General features: G+C 30.2%; 2 protein-coding genes across 2 annotated transcripts; both read right to left on the reverse strand.

Annotated features, from left to right (window-relative positions):
• Positions 1 to 6,971: 6,971 nt before the first annotated feature.
• Positions 6,972 to 11,605, reverse strand: LOC145029918 (protein FAR1-RELATED SEQUENCE 12-like). Its single transcript, XM_078978361.1, has 10 exons — positions 11,576 to 11,605; positions 11,388 to 11,478; positions 10,436 to 10,618; positions 10,279 to 10,353; positions 10,114 to 10,167; positions 9,197 to 9,995; positions 8,857 to 9,115; positions 7,676 to 7,861; positions 7,328 to 7,577; positions 6,972 to 7,243 (listed from the first exon to the last, which is right to left on the reverse strand). Exons 1-10 carry the CDS (start codon positions 11,603 to 11,605, stop codon positions 6,972 to 6,974), a joined length of 2,199 nt encoding a protein of 732 aa, XP_078834487.1.
• A 4,920-nt stretch (positions 11,606 to 16,525) lies between these two features.
• LOC145031248 (ER lumen protein-retaining receptor) lies at positions 16,526 to 18,381 on the reverse strand. The gene is made up of 6 exons (XM_078979766.1): positions 18,118 to 18,381; positions 17,328 to 17,593; positions 17,138 to 17,253; positions 16,961 to 17,034; positions 16,772 to 16,835; positions 16,526 to 16,674 (listed from the first exon to the last, which is right to left on the reverse strand). Exons 1-6 carry the CDS (start codon positions 18,206 to 18,208, stop codon positions 16,638 to 16,640), a joined length of 648 nt encoding a protein of 215 aa, XP_078835892.1. The 5' UTR covers positions 18,209 to 18,381; the 3' UTR covers positions 16,526 to 16,637.
• Positions 18,382 to 18,607: the final 226 nt, after the last annotated feature.

Consider the following 18,607-nt stretch of genomic DNA (forward strand, 5'->3'; position numbering starts at 1 on the left):
GCATTGAGCATTCTACTTGGTTGGTTCTTTTTCATCTTTATGGATTTTTTTTGGCCCAAAAATATTCAAATTTTAGTCACTTTTTTTAACAATTCCGTACATATTCGATTAGTAATTAGGGAAATTGTTAGAAAAGTCTTTAATATTTTCGGAAATTTTACATTTGAGTACCAAATATTTATTTTAGCATTAGGTTCCGATTATTTGATTTTACATGATGATATATCATTTCCTATTAAAACTAAAAAATGATTTTTTTTGTTAATTTGAGCCAAATTGAAATAATCGAGACTTTTATGTTTAAAAAAAATGGATTGAAGTATAACTTTTTCGAAAATATTTGGACTTTTCTGATAATTTCCCTAGTAATTACAAAATGATTCAAAAAAACTTTGGAACAAAATATTATTATATTATTTATACAGTTTATAGTTACAAACTACAACTATAACTTGGAAAGTGAAAATATATATAAAATTTTCAATATTTTATTTGTTTCAGTTTTAAAGCATTATTGTAAGAATCAAAGAGAAAGAAATTTAATAAAAACAATATAAAAATATTTAGAAAAAATTAATATATATTCACAATATTACCTTTACGCATTAAAAAAGGTCGTTAACGAATCAAATCAACCGTATATCACCATTTGATCTCATTCTCATACCCTCTTTTCTAGGGCTGAACATGGTATGGTACCAATTTATTTTTAATCAAACCGTGTACCGTACCAACTCTATTTGGTATAAATTTTTTGCTACCGGTACCGAACCAAGTAAAATTGGTACCAACTTGTTTGGCTACCAACAAGTTTGGTTGGTACAGATTGGTAACGGTACATTACCAAATTCTATCTATTTTCCAGTTGTAATAGTTAAAAATCCGCAATGACAACATGATACAACTTTCTTGTCTAGTAATATAAATTAGTAAAATAACTATATTAGTTACTAAAGAATTTTATTAACTTTTTAGTTTTTTAGTTTAATGTGGTAATAACTATTGAGTAAGTGTAATGACTAAATTGTAAGGGAAAATATGATTTTGTTTATATATATAAATATATATATATATATATATATATATATATATATATATATATATATATATATATATATATATAGTGTTAGGTTATTTTGTTTTTGATAAGTATTGTGTGCCCATGTAAATGAATGTAGGCCAATCATTTGTGGTAATTTAAGAAAGTGATTTTCTTTTTAAATTAAATATAAAAAAATCAAATAAATGAGGTTTAATCAATTGACCGGTCAAACAAGGGTAGAATGGTATTTTGCCCCGTCATTTAATTAGGAAAACGGTGGATAATATGGAATGATCAACCGATAATCCCAAATATCTCACTTACTCTCATAATCAAGAACCCAAATCCTTAGGAGGTTGAAAAACATTCCGATTTATTGTAATCAGTCTTCAAAAATCGGAAGATCGTTTGTAGGTTTTCCCTATAAATATCGACATTTAACCCTAGAAAACGAAATCGACATTTGGGGGTTATATTAGCAGTATTCTGCAACAATGAGGAGTACACGATCCAGTTCATTTAAGTCAAAGTTCAAGAACACAGTAGAAACGGCGTTGAATCTTGAAGACGACAATGATGATTACGTTGCTGAAACTGAAGGTAATAATTTTATTGTGTTATTTAATGTTTATTTAGTTCGAAAAATGTAGTAGAATTTAGGAAGTGTTTTTGAAAATCTTTTATATGCATGTATGATTTGTGGTCTGGAAGAAAAAATGTGTCATTTTTTTCGTATTTTATTAAGAATGGTTACTGTGTATGGTATTCTTCAAGAATGTTCAGTTTATATGATCGTGGACGTGGTTGTTATTCTACTAGAATAAGTATGCTTGTTTTACTGGTTAAAATTGTAAAGTAAATTGTTATATTTAAGTTGTTAATTAGCTTTTAAACAGGTTTTAAATTCTAATGGAATCACAATTTGTATATGATTTAGTACCTAAAAATTGAAAAAATCGTAGTTATTGTATGTTGAATAATGTTACATGGTCATATTCTGATAGAATGCTCTGTATATGAACCAGAATAATGTTGATATTCTGGTAGATTTGTAATATTTGGAAGAAAAATGTGTTTAAATTTCGTATTTTATTAAGAAACTTGAAAATGTTCTGAACTTTAAGTTGTTATATCGTAGTCATTGTATGTTGAATAAGGTTTCATTTTTTATATTCTAATAGAATGTTTTGTGTATGTCAACCTAAATATTGTTAATAATCTGGTAGAGTTGTAATCTAATTTTTTAAATTTAAATAGTTAATTAGCATGTTTAAGTGAAAAATTCATAGTTGTTGTATGTGGAATAAGTATGCAAAAAACACGTTCTATTAGAATGTAATGTGTAGAAGAACTTGAACATGGTTGATATTCTGACAGAATAAGTGTATTTGTTTTACTAGTTAGCATTGTAAGATAAATTTCTATACTGAAGCAGTTAAATAGCATTTTATATATAATTTTAATTCTAATGGAACCATAGTATGTAGATGATTAATGAATGATACTGAAGAATTGATAGTTACTGTATGTAGAATAAGGTTACATGTTTCATATTTTGGCTGAATTGTAATCTAAATTTCTATATCTAAGTGTTTGTATGTGAAATAAGCTTAGATGTTTCATATTCTAAAAGAATGTTCTATGTATATGAAACTGAAAATGGTTGATATTCTGCTAGCATAAGTCGACTTGTTTGACTATTAAACACTCCTAAATAGAATGTGATATTATATATGAGTGTGAAATTTGATTGTATGAATCTGATAGAATTCTAAATTAAATGTATTTGATTCTTGTAGAGTTAGCCTACTTGTTTTATTAGTTAACTCTGTAATGAAAATTTATGCTATCTATTGTTTGTTGTAGCAGATCAAATTCATGAAGAAGAACATTTGAACCGAGAAAGAAGGTCAAAGAAAAAACTTGATAAATCAGTTGAACAAAAGACAACTCCTAAACCTTTAAATGCACTAATTTTGGAAAGAGAGATAAAGTCGAAGAGGCAATTTGATAGAGTTCCAATTGTAAAACATTTTAAAAATAAGGGAATTGCTGAAAATGTCAAAGAAGAAAAAGAAGATAATGTTAGAAAAACAAATAAGGAATACCCACCTGGTTTAAGATACCTTCCAACCATAATGAAATGTGATAACATCACTGCAGCTGTTATGGGAATGTCGCCGGAACAGAAACAAGCAATCTTGAGAATGGGTTTTGGATCAATTCTGCAAGTGAATATTACAAGTTATCCGGGACAACTTAGCTACTATCTTTTAGATGTTTATGACGCAGATAGTAAAAGACTTGTCCTACAAAACTCTGTTATTGAGATAACAGAACAAACAGTGCATGATATGATGGGGTTGCCATTTGGTGGAGAAGACATCAATGAGTTACCATTGTGTGATAAGGGAAATCAAATTCTAGAAGAATGGAGGGGACAATATAGTGGTGATAAGTTCAATGGTGAGGAGTATTTAAGAAGGATTCAGGCTACAACGAAGGATAATTTGATGTTTAGGCTGAATTTTTTGACCCTATTTGTTAACAACTTCATAGAGTCAATGTTGATGGGAACAAATCAAATAAAAGTGGTAAGGAAGTTGGTGTTGGTAGAAGACTTCTCAAAGTTAAATTGGTGTAAATATATGCTTGATTGTTTGGGATCTAGAAAAAAACTATGGAAAAGGGATGACAAATCAAGCTACTACAGTGGTCCTATTACACTTCTGATTGTAAGTTTGAAATATTTTTATATGAATGTATATATTTCGTATCGATTTATTATTGATGTATTGATTAAGTTAATGTTTTTTTTTTCAGTTGGTGTACGTGTATAACATGAAGTATTCTATCAAGATAGACAAAAGGCTTCCTTTTATTGGGCATATAAATGGTGCTAAATTGTTAGAGGTTCAAAAATTAGAAATCAGTTTGGGAGGGTTCAGGAGGCAATTTCGGGATGAGCATGATGATGTCGATATGGTCGATGAAACAGGAGCTGAAGAACAGCAAATGCTAAGCTTTAAGAGGGATTTTGGAGATGAAGAGGTAATATTATGGTAGATTATGAAGTAAATATTATGAAAGTAATAGTTAATGATATATTCTAATAGAATATATAGTACACATTTTTGTAATGTTATCATTTATTAATTATATGTGTTTCAGGCGTACGCAGCTGTTATAGAGCATAGTTATGGGGTTATTGTAACAGAGAAAAGTACTATGGAGGTTGCGTTGAAGGATGGGTTGTTAAAATTCCCTCATAGTGTGGTGCTGAATGAGTGGATGAAGAAAATGAATGAACTTTTTAAGGGAGTGTTTAAAGGGGCAGGTAACCAAAAAGTGCATGAGCCTGCCTGCTTTAATGAGGTAAATATGAATGATGTAGGTGATGGCGGTGAAGGAAATAGTTCACCTATTAGAGGATTGATACTTACTGAAGTAAATACTGAAAAGGACGACAATTATACCACACCTGTTGATACGACTTCTTTAACAATGACTCAGTTTCATCGACTTCCAGGGGTGAATGACGAAATGATCAAGTTGTTGGAGGAAACTGAGTTACAAGTGTATAAAAAGAAAAAGCAAATGTCAATAATCAGTGGGGATAATCTGGTAGGAAGAAATATAGGAGAAGCTGTTGATAATGCTGGAGGATATGATGATAATGACAAAAGGGAAAAACGTATTCCTAAAAAAGCAAAAGTATTTAATTCGCCCAATATTGAAAGAATTGTTAAGGTTGGGGAAAAACTGTCTAAGGATGAAACATGGATATGCAATTTAGTTTTTGCATCTACAAGAGATGATGGGTATATATATATATATATATATATATATATATATATATATATATATATATATATGTGTGTGTCACCTATTATATTTCTATAACTTTAAAATGAATGTTTTAAAATTGATGTTATACATATTTTTTTTCACAGGGATGAGATTTGGGACATTGGAACAGGTCATTTGCTGCACCAGGGTTTTGCATATCAATTTAATCATGGAATGTTTTTGCATTCTAAAATAATTGATTGTTGGGCTGCGTTTTTAAATAAAATGGAAAACTACAAGGATGAGTCATCGCTTTCAAGATTTTTCTTCGATACAACTATTGTGGTATGAATTTATGTTGTAAAAAAAAAAATTTAATTCAAATTTATTTCTGTAGAATTAATATTGATGTTGAGTTGGGGTTTTTCAGACAGAAGATATATTGAATGAGCTAAAGTCGGAAGATATGAAATGTAGGCTTTTTGCTACTTTATTGCGAATCTACACTAAGAAATTTGATGTGAAGCCAAGTTTTAGAGACGTTGCACTTGTAAGATTATTTTATAAATATAATATTTGTGGCATCAATTAATATTAACGTAACCTCTTCTTTTAATGTGTACAAGGTTTTCTTCCCAATAGTTGATGATGGAAAGTATTACTTACTCATCTTTGATCTGAAATCAAGTTTGTACTACATAGTAGATCATGTGAAGAGAACAGGAACTTTGGAAAGAAAGTATGGCATGATACCAAACCTGGTGGTAAGATAATCAATAAATTTCTGATTAATAGTTTTCCATTCTAAGGAATATTATAAGATTATTTTTTATGTATTTGTTGTAATTAATGCCAGAAAAAACTGTTTTGCAACTACTTGACATCACAACATCATCCAATGGCAAAAACGTTAACTTTTAAAGCAGCACGTGTGATGAACATATCTTGGCTAGTCGAAAAAGCTGGAACAGAATGTGGAATATACCTCATGAGGCATATGGAAACGTACATGGGGGAATATGAAGGGCGTTGGGAGTGTGGTCTTACAGGTAAAATGCCTGCTGATGTGAGTGCTACAATTAAGCTAAGGATAAAATACATGGCAAGATTGTTGACATCTGATTTCAATAAGTTCAAGAATATGATAGTTAAAGATATTGAAGCGTTTCGTAAGCTTGACATTTTGGAACAAGATATGCTTCTAAGAGAGTCAGCTGAAAACAGGAAGAAAAAAAGAAAAACAAAGGGTCGTAGGTAAGAATTTGGCGTGGTATTTAATAAGTTGACAGATAAACTTTGATATGTCATGAGCTGAACTTGTTTTTTTGAATGTTGAAACATGACTCTGCCTTATGTTAGATGTTTGAAAAAGTAGATTGTCTATCAGACGTTATGAAGTAATGTTATCAGTAGTATTCGATATATGTTATAATGGAATGGTAATTTTCGTATAATGGGTGTGTTGATGCGTTGTTTAAATTCTAGGATGATGATGTTGTGCATTGTGAAAATCTAAGGTTCTTGTTAGTAATGTAGTTTTCATATAATGCAACTTAATATTACTAATGCATGTGTTGATGTTTTTTTGTTTCTAATAATCTTGTTAATATAATTCAATGTTGTGGTTAATAATGTTTTGTGACTATTGTGAATAGAATTTTTTTTTTACAAATTATATGATGATGATGCAAGGTAGTATTTGTTATGATTCTGGTAGAATACGTTATGTAGATATTATGAAATAGGATATAAATATAATGAATTCTTGTATACAAATTGCATGTATCGTTTGTATATTACAGTAAATAATAAAACATTTTTGTTAACATTAAAATCAAACTTAAATTGATTGAAAGAATTTGTATATGTTGCTGTAAATTATACAATTGATGGAAATTTTGTATTAGAAGTTTTGAAAATAATGAATTTATACAGTCGATGGAATGAATTTTTGTATTACGTTTTATGAGTATTTTTAAGTAATAAGATAATATGAATATTTTTATGTTGATTGACAATGTCATCGTCAATAGTAATAAAAGTGAATACTTTATTGAACGACATAAAAGATAACAATAAGTGTGAATCGACAGAATTAAATCAAATGTCATTCTAATAAACTAAAAAAAAAACAAGGAACTTATTTCTTGGTGTTCTTTAGAGGACAATTTCTTTTGTCATGATGAACCATCTGTTCACATGTAGCACATTTTCTCTTTGGTTTCGAGATTTCCTTCTCAATCATCTCTTTTGTAGATTTTAATCTTTTTCCACGACTACCGCAACCTTTGTTACGAATATTTGTAGGATTCTGAATGTCATTAACATCAGATTCTACATCAGGAACAACCACACCTAAAAGCTGCTTGAAATGATCTGCTCTGGTCGGTAGATCATGATTTGAATAGTCGTCTACGAATTTTTTTTTCAAGTTATTCTATTCGTCAAGGTATAACTTTAACTTTGCTGCATCGTGGCTCAAAAAAGATACACAACGGTCAACAGTTGAAAAAATATCAATAGCAGTCATGTCGGAAGTAGAATCGTCGAAAGAATTATTGAAGCGTCTTTTCAGTAATTCTGTTGGAATGACATCCCTACGCCAACATTTCAAAATGTACTTTTCAGGAATTTGTTCGATGCCATAAAACTTAAACACACAGAATATGTGTCTGCATAAGATACCTAAATGTTCAAAATGCATACAAGTACATTTGAATGAACCATCTTTAGTTGAGTGTGTGACCTGGAAAATATAAGATGATTAGTGAAAATAATTAAGTTGTAAATTTTTAGTGTTTAAATGTAAATGATAAAATGACAATTAATGTGAAAAAAACATACCATGTATTCAGTATCCCTTATAAGACAATCGTAATTGTATTCCTCATCTTTGTCATCAACATCGACATCATTTGTTTGCCTAATAGTTATGTTCTTTCTTTTCTCCATAACAATAATCGTGTCAACACCGTTGGAAGATATCACATTCTTTTGGAAACAATTATCTTCAGATCTTGATATCTCCTTCTAAACCTGATAAAAAATCTTTCGTGTATATACATTTGAAGCATGAGGTTCATACGGAGTACGGGTAATGAATTTAGGAAAAGTGGTGGCAGTATTAAAATCATTGAGAATTTGGTTATGTCGTTGTCGTTCCATAACTGATTCAAATGTCATCATAAACATAACAAGATAAGAACCGGTTAGTGTCGTTGTTTGAAATGACCAATTCTGACTTTCAGACAACGATGTAGTCCGCATAAGACCAGACATTGGAATGTGCTTGAAAAATGCGGGGATCCAAGATTTCGCAATCCATACATTGTATTCATCCAAGTGTTATCAGTAATTTTAAACTCCTCCAACATCTGACGCCACACATTTTCGAATTCATGTGGTTCCAACTTAGAATTCCAAATTATAGAGTGAAAACGCTTTCGAAATTTTTGATTGGTTGTTGCGTCTTCAATTGATAAAATCTGTATAAATTCATTCTGTTAGAATATGATATCATGAAGTTAGAATGTGGACAAATAATTGTAGAATCAGAACAAACGTAAGAGTTAAACCAATTGATTCTGTCAGAATATGATATAATTGTATAATCATAACAAAAGGTAAGAGTTAAAGACAATGGGTTTGTTAACATGAATTGATTCTGTGAGAATATGAGATAACGAATGCAGAATTTTAAAAGAAATTGTAGAATGATAAGAAAAATTAAGAGTTAATGCAATTGATTCTGGTTAAAACAAAACATTCTTCCAGAATATGATATAATTGTATAATCATAACAAAAAGTAAGAGTTAAAGACAATGGGTTTGTTAACATGAATTGATTATGTTAGAATATGAGATAACGAATGCAGAATTTTAAAAGAAATTGTAGAATGATAAGAAAAGTTACGAGTTAATGCAATTGAATGTTTCTGTTTAAAACAAAACATTCTGACAGAATATGAGAAAACAATTGTAGAATCATACCAAAAAAATAAGAATAGTATTCTTTTTATGCATACCTTATTTGGCAACTTCTTCGTTATATGCCACATACATAACCTATGATGTGCCAATGGGAAAACCTTATCTATAGCTTTTTTCAAAGCTGGATCTTGATCAGATAAAACCAATTGAGGTTGTTTTCTAAAAGCTTTCAAAAAAGCTCTAAGCAACCATTCATAAGAAACTCCATCTTCTTTACTTAAAAGACCAGCACCAAATGTTACACATTTTTTGTGATTGTCAATGCCAGTAAACGGTACAAAAACCATATCACACCTATTTAAAAAAAATATATATTAGTTTACATAAATGGAAATAATGAAATTCTTATTGAAAAATATTAAAGGTTATAAATACTTATTCATGCTGAATGTGGCATCGAGTGATATAACGTCTCCGAATGAATTGTAATTATACTTTGCTGTTTCGTCAGCCCAGAATAAAGAATTCAATCTCTTGTTCGCCACTTTATACTCAAAAGTAAATGATGGGACATTTTTCTTCCTATCATTCATCTTGTCAACAAGGAATTTCGCGTCCCTCCCACCTATGTAACAATTAAGATTCCTCCTAGCATTCTTGAAATCAGTAACCAATCCACCTCGAACCGAAGGAAAAACCTGAAGAGCACTATACAGTCTATGTGCTTTTACAGGACCAATGTTCTGTTTTAACAAATTATGAATGAAAATTTCTTGGGAATAATCAAGTTTTCTTTTTGAACGAGATAAGTGCATATTGCCTTTGCTAAACAACTCATGATTATGTCGCTCTACAAAATCACTCACGACATATGTAAGAGTACCGGGAATTATTTCTAAAACAACTTTCGCTTTACAATTCCTCCTAAATAGATCTTTCCTTCTTTGAGTCTTCTTATGCTGAATATCTAGAGTATCTAGTTTACTAGTATTCGGATTACCTTCCCGATTGCACACAAGATGTCTATTTGTAATAATCCCATTTTTCATTTTTTGGACTCTTCCAAGCCTGACATCAAAACCAGATTCTAATGCATATTTTCTATACATTGTTTCTGCTTCACCATATGAATTAAATTTTGATGAATATTTTGGTTTGATGTCGTCTAAAACAATCAGAGTCCAATACAAGGTGCCACCGGGAGAAACATAATCATGAGTAACATGTGGTTGTCCTGCTTAAACATAGCAAATACAAAATTATTATGAAAGAATTATATAACTTTTATTTTGACACAATTTTATTTTTTCTGTAAAAAATATAAAAAAAAAATTCTGAATTAAAATTGGTACCTTCAATGAAATCAATATTAAACTCTATATCTTCATGAGTAACATGTGGTTGTCCTGTTTAAAATAGAAAATACATAATCATTCTGAAAGAAATTGGTACCTTCAATGAAATCAATATTAACTTTTTTCTGTAGCAACTTCAGTATCATGAATTGAATTTATTACCTTCACTGTAATCAATATTAACCTCTATATCTTCATCAACAAAGTGATTTTCGTCTTCATCATTATTTGCCTCCTCTGTATGTTCAGCAATGAAAGTATTAACAATATAGAATCTGAAAACAGAATGAAAAATTAAACAAAAAATCAAAAAACTAACCTAAATTAGGATTACTGCTTTCTCCTGTTTGAAATCCGTCATTATATAGTGTATCATTATCAGGAAAATCAAAATCTTCAATTCCATTTCCATCATCACTAGCCAAATAATGTTCCTCATACATATGATTATTGACATCTGCTTCTTGATCGCCCATTGCTAAGAAATTCTGAGAGTGTTTGTCTATGCTTTGTTAGTTAAAAAATCAAAATATTTAAAAATGTCATACAAACTAGATAGGGATGAAAACGGATTCTATGCAAATTAAAAGCCTTGATATTAGGGATCATTGATAAAAATAAATGATTCCGATTTGATTTTTTTTAAAAAACATGATAAAGGGAAAACATGAAAACGGTACTATATTCACATTCCAAATATAAAAAATTCCAACATTACATTATATTAACTACTTAACAATAAAATTATGTATTTTTTTAAAGAAAAGTTGCAGAATATTTTATTAACGAAAGTATTCGATTAGAATGATATATAAATATGCCTTACAAAACTCTGCATGTTATCGGAATGAAATAATTCTATCAGAATGCTATCGGAAGTATGACTTATAAAACATATCAATTTTTGTTAACTCGAATCAATGCACGCATAAACAACTCTTGTTAACTCGACTCTACTATGATATTCTGTTAGAAAGATAACCTGTATGATCATATAACACATAAATATATCATAGAACACGAACAACTTATTAATTTTAACCATAATACTTAAAGAAAAACACATAGAATTCATCAAACGACAACTTTATTACACTGAACTGAAACTTGATAATACCATATAATTCCTCAAAAATTACTTTTATTTTACTGAAATCCAACTAAATAATATCTAAAAACGTCCAATTTGATGAAGTTCTTGTAGTTCTATGATTTCTTCAATCCAGAAGGACAATTCCTGCTATCATGACCAACTCCAAAGCATGTTTTACATCTTCTTATTTTCTTCACAACTTTATTCACCGGATTCTTGGAATCATTGACATTACCCAAATCCTTCCCGGGATTTTGATCATCGTTTGCCTGGAATATTATCAAATTGAAGAAAAGGGTGTGTGGGGGAAATTTGAAACAAAATCAGTATTATCGTTGACAGAATCTTGTAAATATGTATCAATACCTGGTTCTGATTTCCAGAATGAACATCCATCGAATGAGTAACACAAATTGATCGGCAGAGTATGTATTCGAGAATTGTGATCTGTGTTTTTGATCGGACGTTAAAATCAATTATATAGAGAAAATTACATTAAAGATAAATAAATCAATCAAAGAAAATTGCCTAATATAAAGGGATAAGACTGGTGGTTGTCGAGGCCAACACAAATAATAACCCTAAATATTACACACTAAAATAGTGTATAGTGGTAAAGGGATCGAATCCACGGAGATTGGTTCAATTTATAACTCTATGAAAAATCTCTTTGTAAAATACTTGGAATATGACAATAAATTAAAAATGGGGGTTTTGATGTTTTGAAATACTTGAAACAAACTAGAATTAACTATGATTTAAATAGACAATTGCAACAAAAATAAGAATTAGATGTAAAATCGATAAGGGAAAGATGGTTGACTTAAAGTTTTCTCACTTTGACTTTTGATGAACATATCATTAGAATTCAATGGTGCAATACTTGTTTTAAATCCTCAATTTGGCTATGGTAATCCAAGGAGCTTGAGATTACCTAGACTTTTCTTAATTGTTGAAATGGCTAGAGAAGCTCATAACAATTTCCTTAGTCAAAGTCACTAATTCCAAATAGCATGTAATTAGTGAAAGTCAACTAGCATTAAGAACCAAAAAGTCACCAAATCCAAGAGGGGTCAAATGCTTTCACCACCATGTTGGAGGAAATGTTTTTATGATTGTGTGAAGCTAAAACAACACAAAAATCATTTGTTGCTTGCTAATTTGAGGATCCTTTACTTAATCAAGAAATTAGCCAACTAATCACCACAAACACATTTAAACTCATGAACTAAAACATACAAGTAATGATAAGATGTTAAAACACAAAACATTCCCATAAAGATTCAAGAACATGTTCATGGATTCTTCAACATTCAACAAAAGTTCAAAGGATTAACCAAAAGTCAACCAAGATTAGTTTAGCCAAGCATGGCTAAACACAAAGAAATAAAGTTAGAGAAAATTGTACCAAACATTAAGCAAGAATCAAGAGGTAAAAATATGATGTTCTTCAAGGGTTCTTGGCCTTCAAAAGTCTCCAAAACTCCAGAGAGAATCTCCAAAAATCGGATGTGCAAGTGTGTGCAAAAGATGGGCACCAACCTTCCTCAAATAGCCTTCCAAATGAATTTCCGAAATTACCCCTGCAGGGCCTTGCGCGACCCGCTTGCTGGTGCGCGGGTGGGTTGCGCGGGTGGTCCCTGGGTGTAGCATCTTTGAAGTTTTGGGCCTTCATAGCTTAGCCCACTTGGCCCAGGTCGAGTCCAATCACCTCCTAGCCCATTTTCTTCAAGTTTTTCTTCATTTAAAGCCCAATTTGACCTCTCCAAATCCTCCAAAGCTCGTGAACTCGCCCGATTAATAATTTTCATACGCTTGAATGTTCCCCCGCATCTTTCAAATTTAAAGCTCAATTCTTCCAAGCCTTCAAGCAATTGACAAGTCCACCCCATGAATCACCTTCATAGCCATCAAGCATGAAATCTCCAATTCCCTTCAAGCCCAATCGCCTCGCAAGAGTGCCGCCCCGCTAGTTTCCAAGAAAATCTGCAATAATGCTCAAGAAACTAGAAAGTACCCCGAAATGGTCATAAAAATAACAAAAGGGAAAATATGCATGAAAGTTAACTAAAATGCGAATGAAATGTACTAAAATAAACTATAAAAATAAGTAAATAAAATGAAGCTATCAAAGACCCAGATTAAAAAAGGAATTAAAATGAAAGATTACATAATTACCCTTATGGATTAAAAAAATTAATTAATAATTTGCTAAATTGTGATTGGTGCATTTAGGCACACAATACTTATTGAAAACATTTGAACCTAACTCTATATATATATATATATATATATATATATATATATATATATATATATATATATATATATATATATATATATATATATATATATATATATATATCCTAATCCTAATAAATGAAACCTTTTCCGCCACGTATCACTATACTTTGCCATTTCATATGTAAGTTAAATTACCTTCTTACCCCCAATAATATCTAATTGTATTGACCAATAAAAATCCATTTAAATTAGGAACTAATAAAGAAGTAAATGGTAAAAAATATATTTGTCATATATAAATTGATGTCCCTTAACATCAGCGGTTGGTTTAAATTCATATTTCAAATTTGAAATTTTTTATCAATATTTCCGGAAATTATCTTTAATATGTAAAACAATAATATACTTATCCATTTTATTTAGTCACTATATATTATATTCAATTCAATGAAACTCAATAACCATATACTATTCATCAGAGAAATCGTCTCATGTGTATCAAAAATATTATTCTCCAGTTTTTTTGCTTTTGTAGTTTTGTATTTGTGTGTGTATGTGTTATTGTGGTTGGCTGTTTGTTTCTATTGTTTTTTGTTACTACGGTTTTTTTTTTCACCACAGAAACATTCTACATCACAAAAAACAGTTACCTTATTACCTTATGATTCCTAATTTCTAATTAATTCTTTATTTGTTGTCTATTCGAAAAAAGAGTTTTCATTGTAGGAACCCACAAAATAATATTTATAAATAATTTTGGGTACTTTTCGAAATAGAGTTTCCAACTTAAAATTTGATATTTTATGCCTATTATTTTTTTACCAATTATTCATAAACAATTAAACATATAATCATAATAAAACTTATAACAACTCTAGGAATGTTCATCCACATTTTTTTATTGCACAAATTGCTATTTTTTTTTTACAATTTAAATAATATTTATTATATTGGTGGTGCTCAAGACAATAAAAAATTTAAAGAACTATATTTGAACAACATAAAATCTAATAAAACGTGTGCAACATCAAACGAACAAAGTTCATTTACACACATCCTTATATACATGTAGTTTTGTTACATTACCTCATTTTTCGGATTTAAAATTTCATTTTAATACCATGTATTGTCGTTTATTTTGCTATGTACACTATTATCATTTTCTTATTAATCATCATTCAAATAACATTTATTACAATTTTGAACCATTTGATATAGAGATTGTAGATAAAGATATTGTATCAAAAGAAGCATTTATAAATCTATCATTTTTTATTATTATTATCTAAGTTATTCTAATTTGTTACCGTTAACATATCAAATTTTATAAAAATATTAATATTTGCAAATATATGATTAATGATTACTTTTGTGTATAAATAAGTTTCTAAAAATTCGTAAAGAATTTGTAGAATTTATTTTTTTATATAATATTGTTTTTATTATTAGTAGAACACATTTTATTCATCATTTGAATTTGTAATTTATTTTATTGTGTTCATATAAGTTTCTTATATTATCTTAATTTTTTATTTGTATATAACAATGCCGTTTTCATGATTCGATGCGTTTGTTTCTTTTTTTTTTTTTTTCTTCAGTCTATTCAATTTTATATTCATTATATACAATTATCCTTTTTTTTTTTATTTATCTACACATAAAAAACATTGCTCCTACCTTCAAACCATTTTACATATTAATTTGAGCTAACCATTGAAGTTACCGAGAAAACATGATTTAATTCATTTTGAATTATCAATATTCTTCTACTTTATCATCCGAGGGTTCCACGGGTTGTAACCTAGTATATATATATATATATGAATTGGTTGGTACGGTAATACCGTGATATTTAAAATTTAATACCGTTACCATACCAAGTTTACTAAATTGGTATGGTACTACCAACCAAACATATTGGTAACCAACTATCTTGGTTCGGTTGGTAGCATGTTGGTTGGTTCTCCATGGTACATATTTGACAGCCCTACTCTTTTCATATTAACATAGTAGTATTTACTAAAGTGAACCAATCAAATTGTATATTTAGTTCTTATTTTTAAAAATTAATTCCAACTATCCCTGTAATATTTTTTTTTCTCATCCTAACAAACATAAAATGGTAATTTTACCCTTTCTGTTTCTTTTTTGATATATTTTTTTGATTTTTTTTGTTATTAACAATTTAAAAGAAAACCAAAAAAATAGGCGCACCACCAAAGGCACAAACATTTATCATTTACCTTAATTCCACCCACACCCTTCAATCCTTCAACAATTCATATTCTATTTGAGAGATAGGCCGTCGAAGCTAGAGAGAGATGGATTGTCGTAACCACCACAACTGTTTTTGCTGCAAGATCCCTTTCACCATTGTCAATGCGGATCTGTATTCCAACAACTCGTTCTTCTCAAAATTACACCACCATTATCTTTTACCCTACTGTCTCTAATTTGCAGGTCGAACATCTTCTACGTTTGACTATCACCGCCTACACCATAGATCTTCTCCGTTTGATTAGCGTCGTCATCACCACACCATCTAGGGTTTACAAATCTCTCTCTCTCTCTCTCTCTCTCTCTCTCTCTCTAAACAATTCATTTCTCTTTTCCATCTCTTTCCCACCCGGTGGTGGTGGTGTTGGTTGCCAAAGGTGAAAGGGGATGTTGATGGTGACAAGTGGTGTTTGTTGGAGCTACAAAAGAGGATAATGGAGAGAAAGAAAGATGACAATGATATAAGAGGTGACTGGAGGTGGCCAGTGGTTGAAGGTAGGTGGTGGCCGAAAGATGTTTGTTGGTTGGTGGTGGTGGTGCCGGAAAAACATATCTGGTGAAGTAGAGAGAACGAAATTTGACATTTGGATGAAGAACCAATCGTGTAATTTACTCTATTTTTTTTTTTTTTAATAAAATAACTATTTTTAACCGGTTTAAGGACCAAACAAGTGTTACTTGTGGATTGATTTTGGAATCAGCATATAATCTCTAATATAAATGATCTGCTATTTGAGGAGAAAAAAAAAAAGGAGGGGGGGGGGGGGGGGGGGGGTACAATCTCATTATAAAGAGTTGAGAACAAAAGGTGTAATAAAAAGTAAAAAAAAAAAACAAAGTATATAATAAGGTAAGGATTCTTAGAACACTATCAAGTATCTCCTGCCTCTATCATATTATCATGCCCTCAAGCTGGTAATTGAAGTTTTACATTGTTCTTCCAGCTGTGTTCATACCAAAAAAAAAAAAAAAAAAATCAAAATTTACATTTTCATCAAAATTTAATAAATAAAAAAATACTAATTTAAAAGTCATTATTACCTTTCAAAATAGTAGTAGAAGAAATCAGCATACAGCAATGTCTGAACTAGTCCTGCTATCCAAGCTGCAAGATATGTAGCAAATTTTTTTTACCACAATTTATATGTTTTTAATACAACATAAAAGGATAAAAAAAAAATCTTTTCTTTGTAATTTTTTCATTAAGAATATAGGAAAAAAAAAACATACTGATCCAATGGACATAATGAGTCTCAGTAAAGTAACGATAGATCCAATTGAAAATGTACAATCCACGATATGCTCTACACAAGAAAAATTAAAGACATTAAATTATTATTTAATATTTTTTTCATCACATTATATTATGAATATGAATAAAAGTGTGAAGGAGAAATAATGCATTACCCTAGAAGAAATACATATTGACCAGTCAAATTATCGATATTTCTTGTTCTTTGAAGCAAAACCAATTGAGGAAGAATTGCAACAGCTTCCAAGTATAAAGAAAATGTCCACATTATCTACTCAAAAAAAAAGTCACAATTAAACAGATATAATTTAAACCAACATATATTGCTCATAAAGAAACACATACCTCTTTGAAAGTGAACTTTTCATGAATAAGTAGGGCTAAAAGCAAACAAGGAAGCACAAGAAAATAATGGCGAAAGGTGTCTTGATCTTTATCATAGGATCTTCTGACAATTTTGTGGCGCCTTATATACCAGACTATAGAGAAAGAGCTTCCAAGAAATATTAATTTCATGGTTGTATTGTATAATGAAATGAAGTCTGTGAATATATCCAAGTAACGAGTAGCAAACACCAGTGCATAGAGCTCTTGAGTCTTCAGAGAAACCCCTGAATGAAACATTGGTGTTATTGATATGTAGTATGAACAATTTGTGATTATGTATCTTAGAAGAAGTGTAAATCGGAAAGTGAAAAAGAAGAAACATGTCATGTTGATCAGGAAGAAGGGAGAAGGACTAATCACTTGTGGAATCCATGGCTATGGCTAACAGTTATGCAGAATACTATTTCGAATTCCAAAACATCTAGCAAATCAATTACAATTTGCACGATATCATAAACCCTAAATGCCACCAGCAAAATTGTCGAGAAATCCACTTGATGTTTGTAGAAATCAAAATTACACGGACAGATAAGATAAAACAAGTTGAGAGTCCATTAACGAGCAATCGAGAAACAACTATTTCTCCAAACAGACTAACGACATCATCAAATCGGCTCCAAATTAACCCAAAACAGCATTTTGAGTAAACGAGAAAGTCATGGAGGTAAGAATTCCCAAATTTCGTATACTACAAACAGTATAAATCTGCAAAAAGCACAACAGAAGTATGGTGAAAATGGGGGCAAACCAGCGCAGGATTTGATGGTGTGTATCTTTAGCAGCAAGACGAGGACGCTGGCGAGATGAGTCATGTCTCCTGCAAGTCTGAATATATTCATCGTTGCTGTTGTCTATGGATCGATGAACACTCGAGTAAATGAAGGAAGAAGAATGTAATTGATGAGAAACTGGAACAGATCTGCTTGGAAAAGATGTTTATAGAACAGATCTCCCCGGCTGATCCAAGCAGACAAAAATCAGGTTCTTCTTCGCTGCCTGTTTCTCTTTCTTCAAGGGCGAAAGTAAAACCCCCCTGGAAACGTAGTTAGAGAACGACAAAAACGGGTCGGGTTTCTTTTCATGGTTCAGATTTGAAAATGGGCTGCTCTATATGATAATATCATAGTTTTCTTTTTTTCTCATTTAAACATAAACTAGATTACACTCACGTTCGTACTCGGAATATATATATATATATATATATATATATATATATATATATATATATATATATATAT

This window comes from Lactuca saligna, chromosome 2 (genome assembly GCF_052625555.1).
Source record: "Lactuca saligna cultivar CGN05327 chromosome 2, ASM5262555v1, whole genome shotgun sequence".
Taxonomy (NCBI): domain Eukaryota; kingdom Viridiplantae; phylum Streptophyta; class Magnoliopsida; order Asterales; family Asteraceae; genus Lactuca; species Lactuca saligna.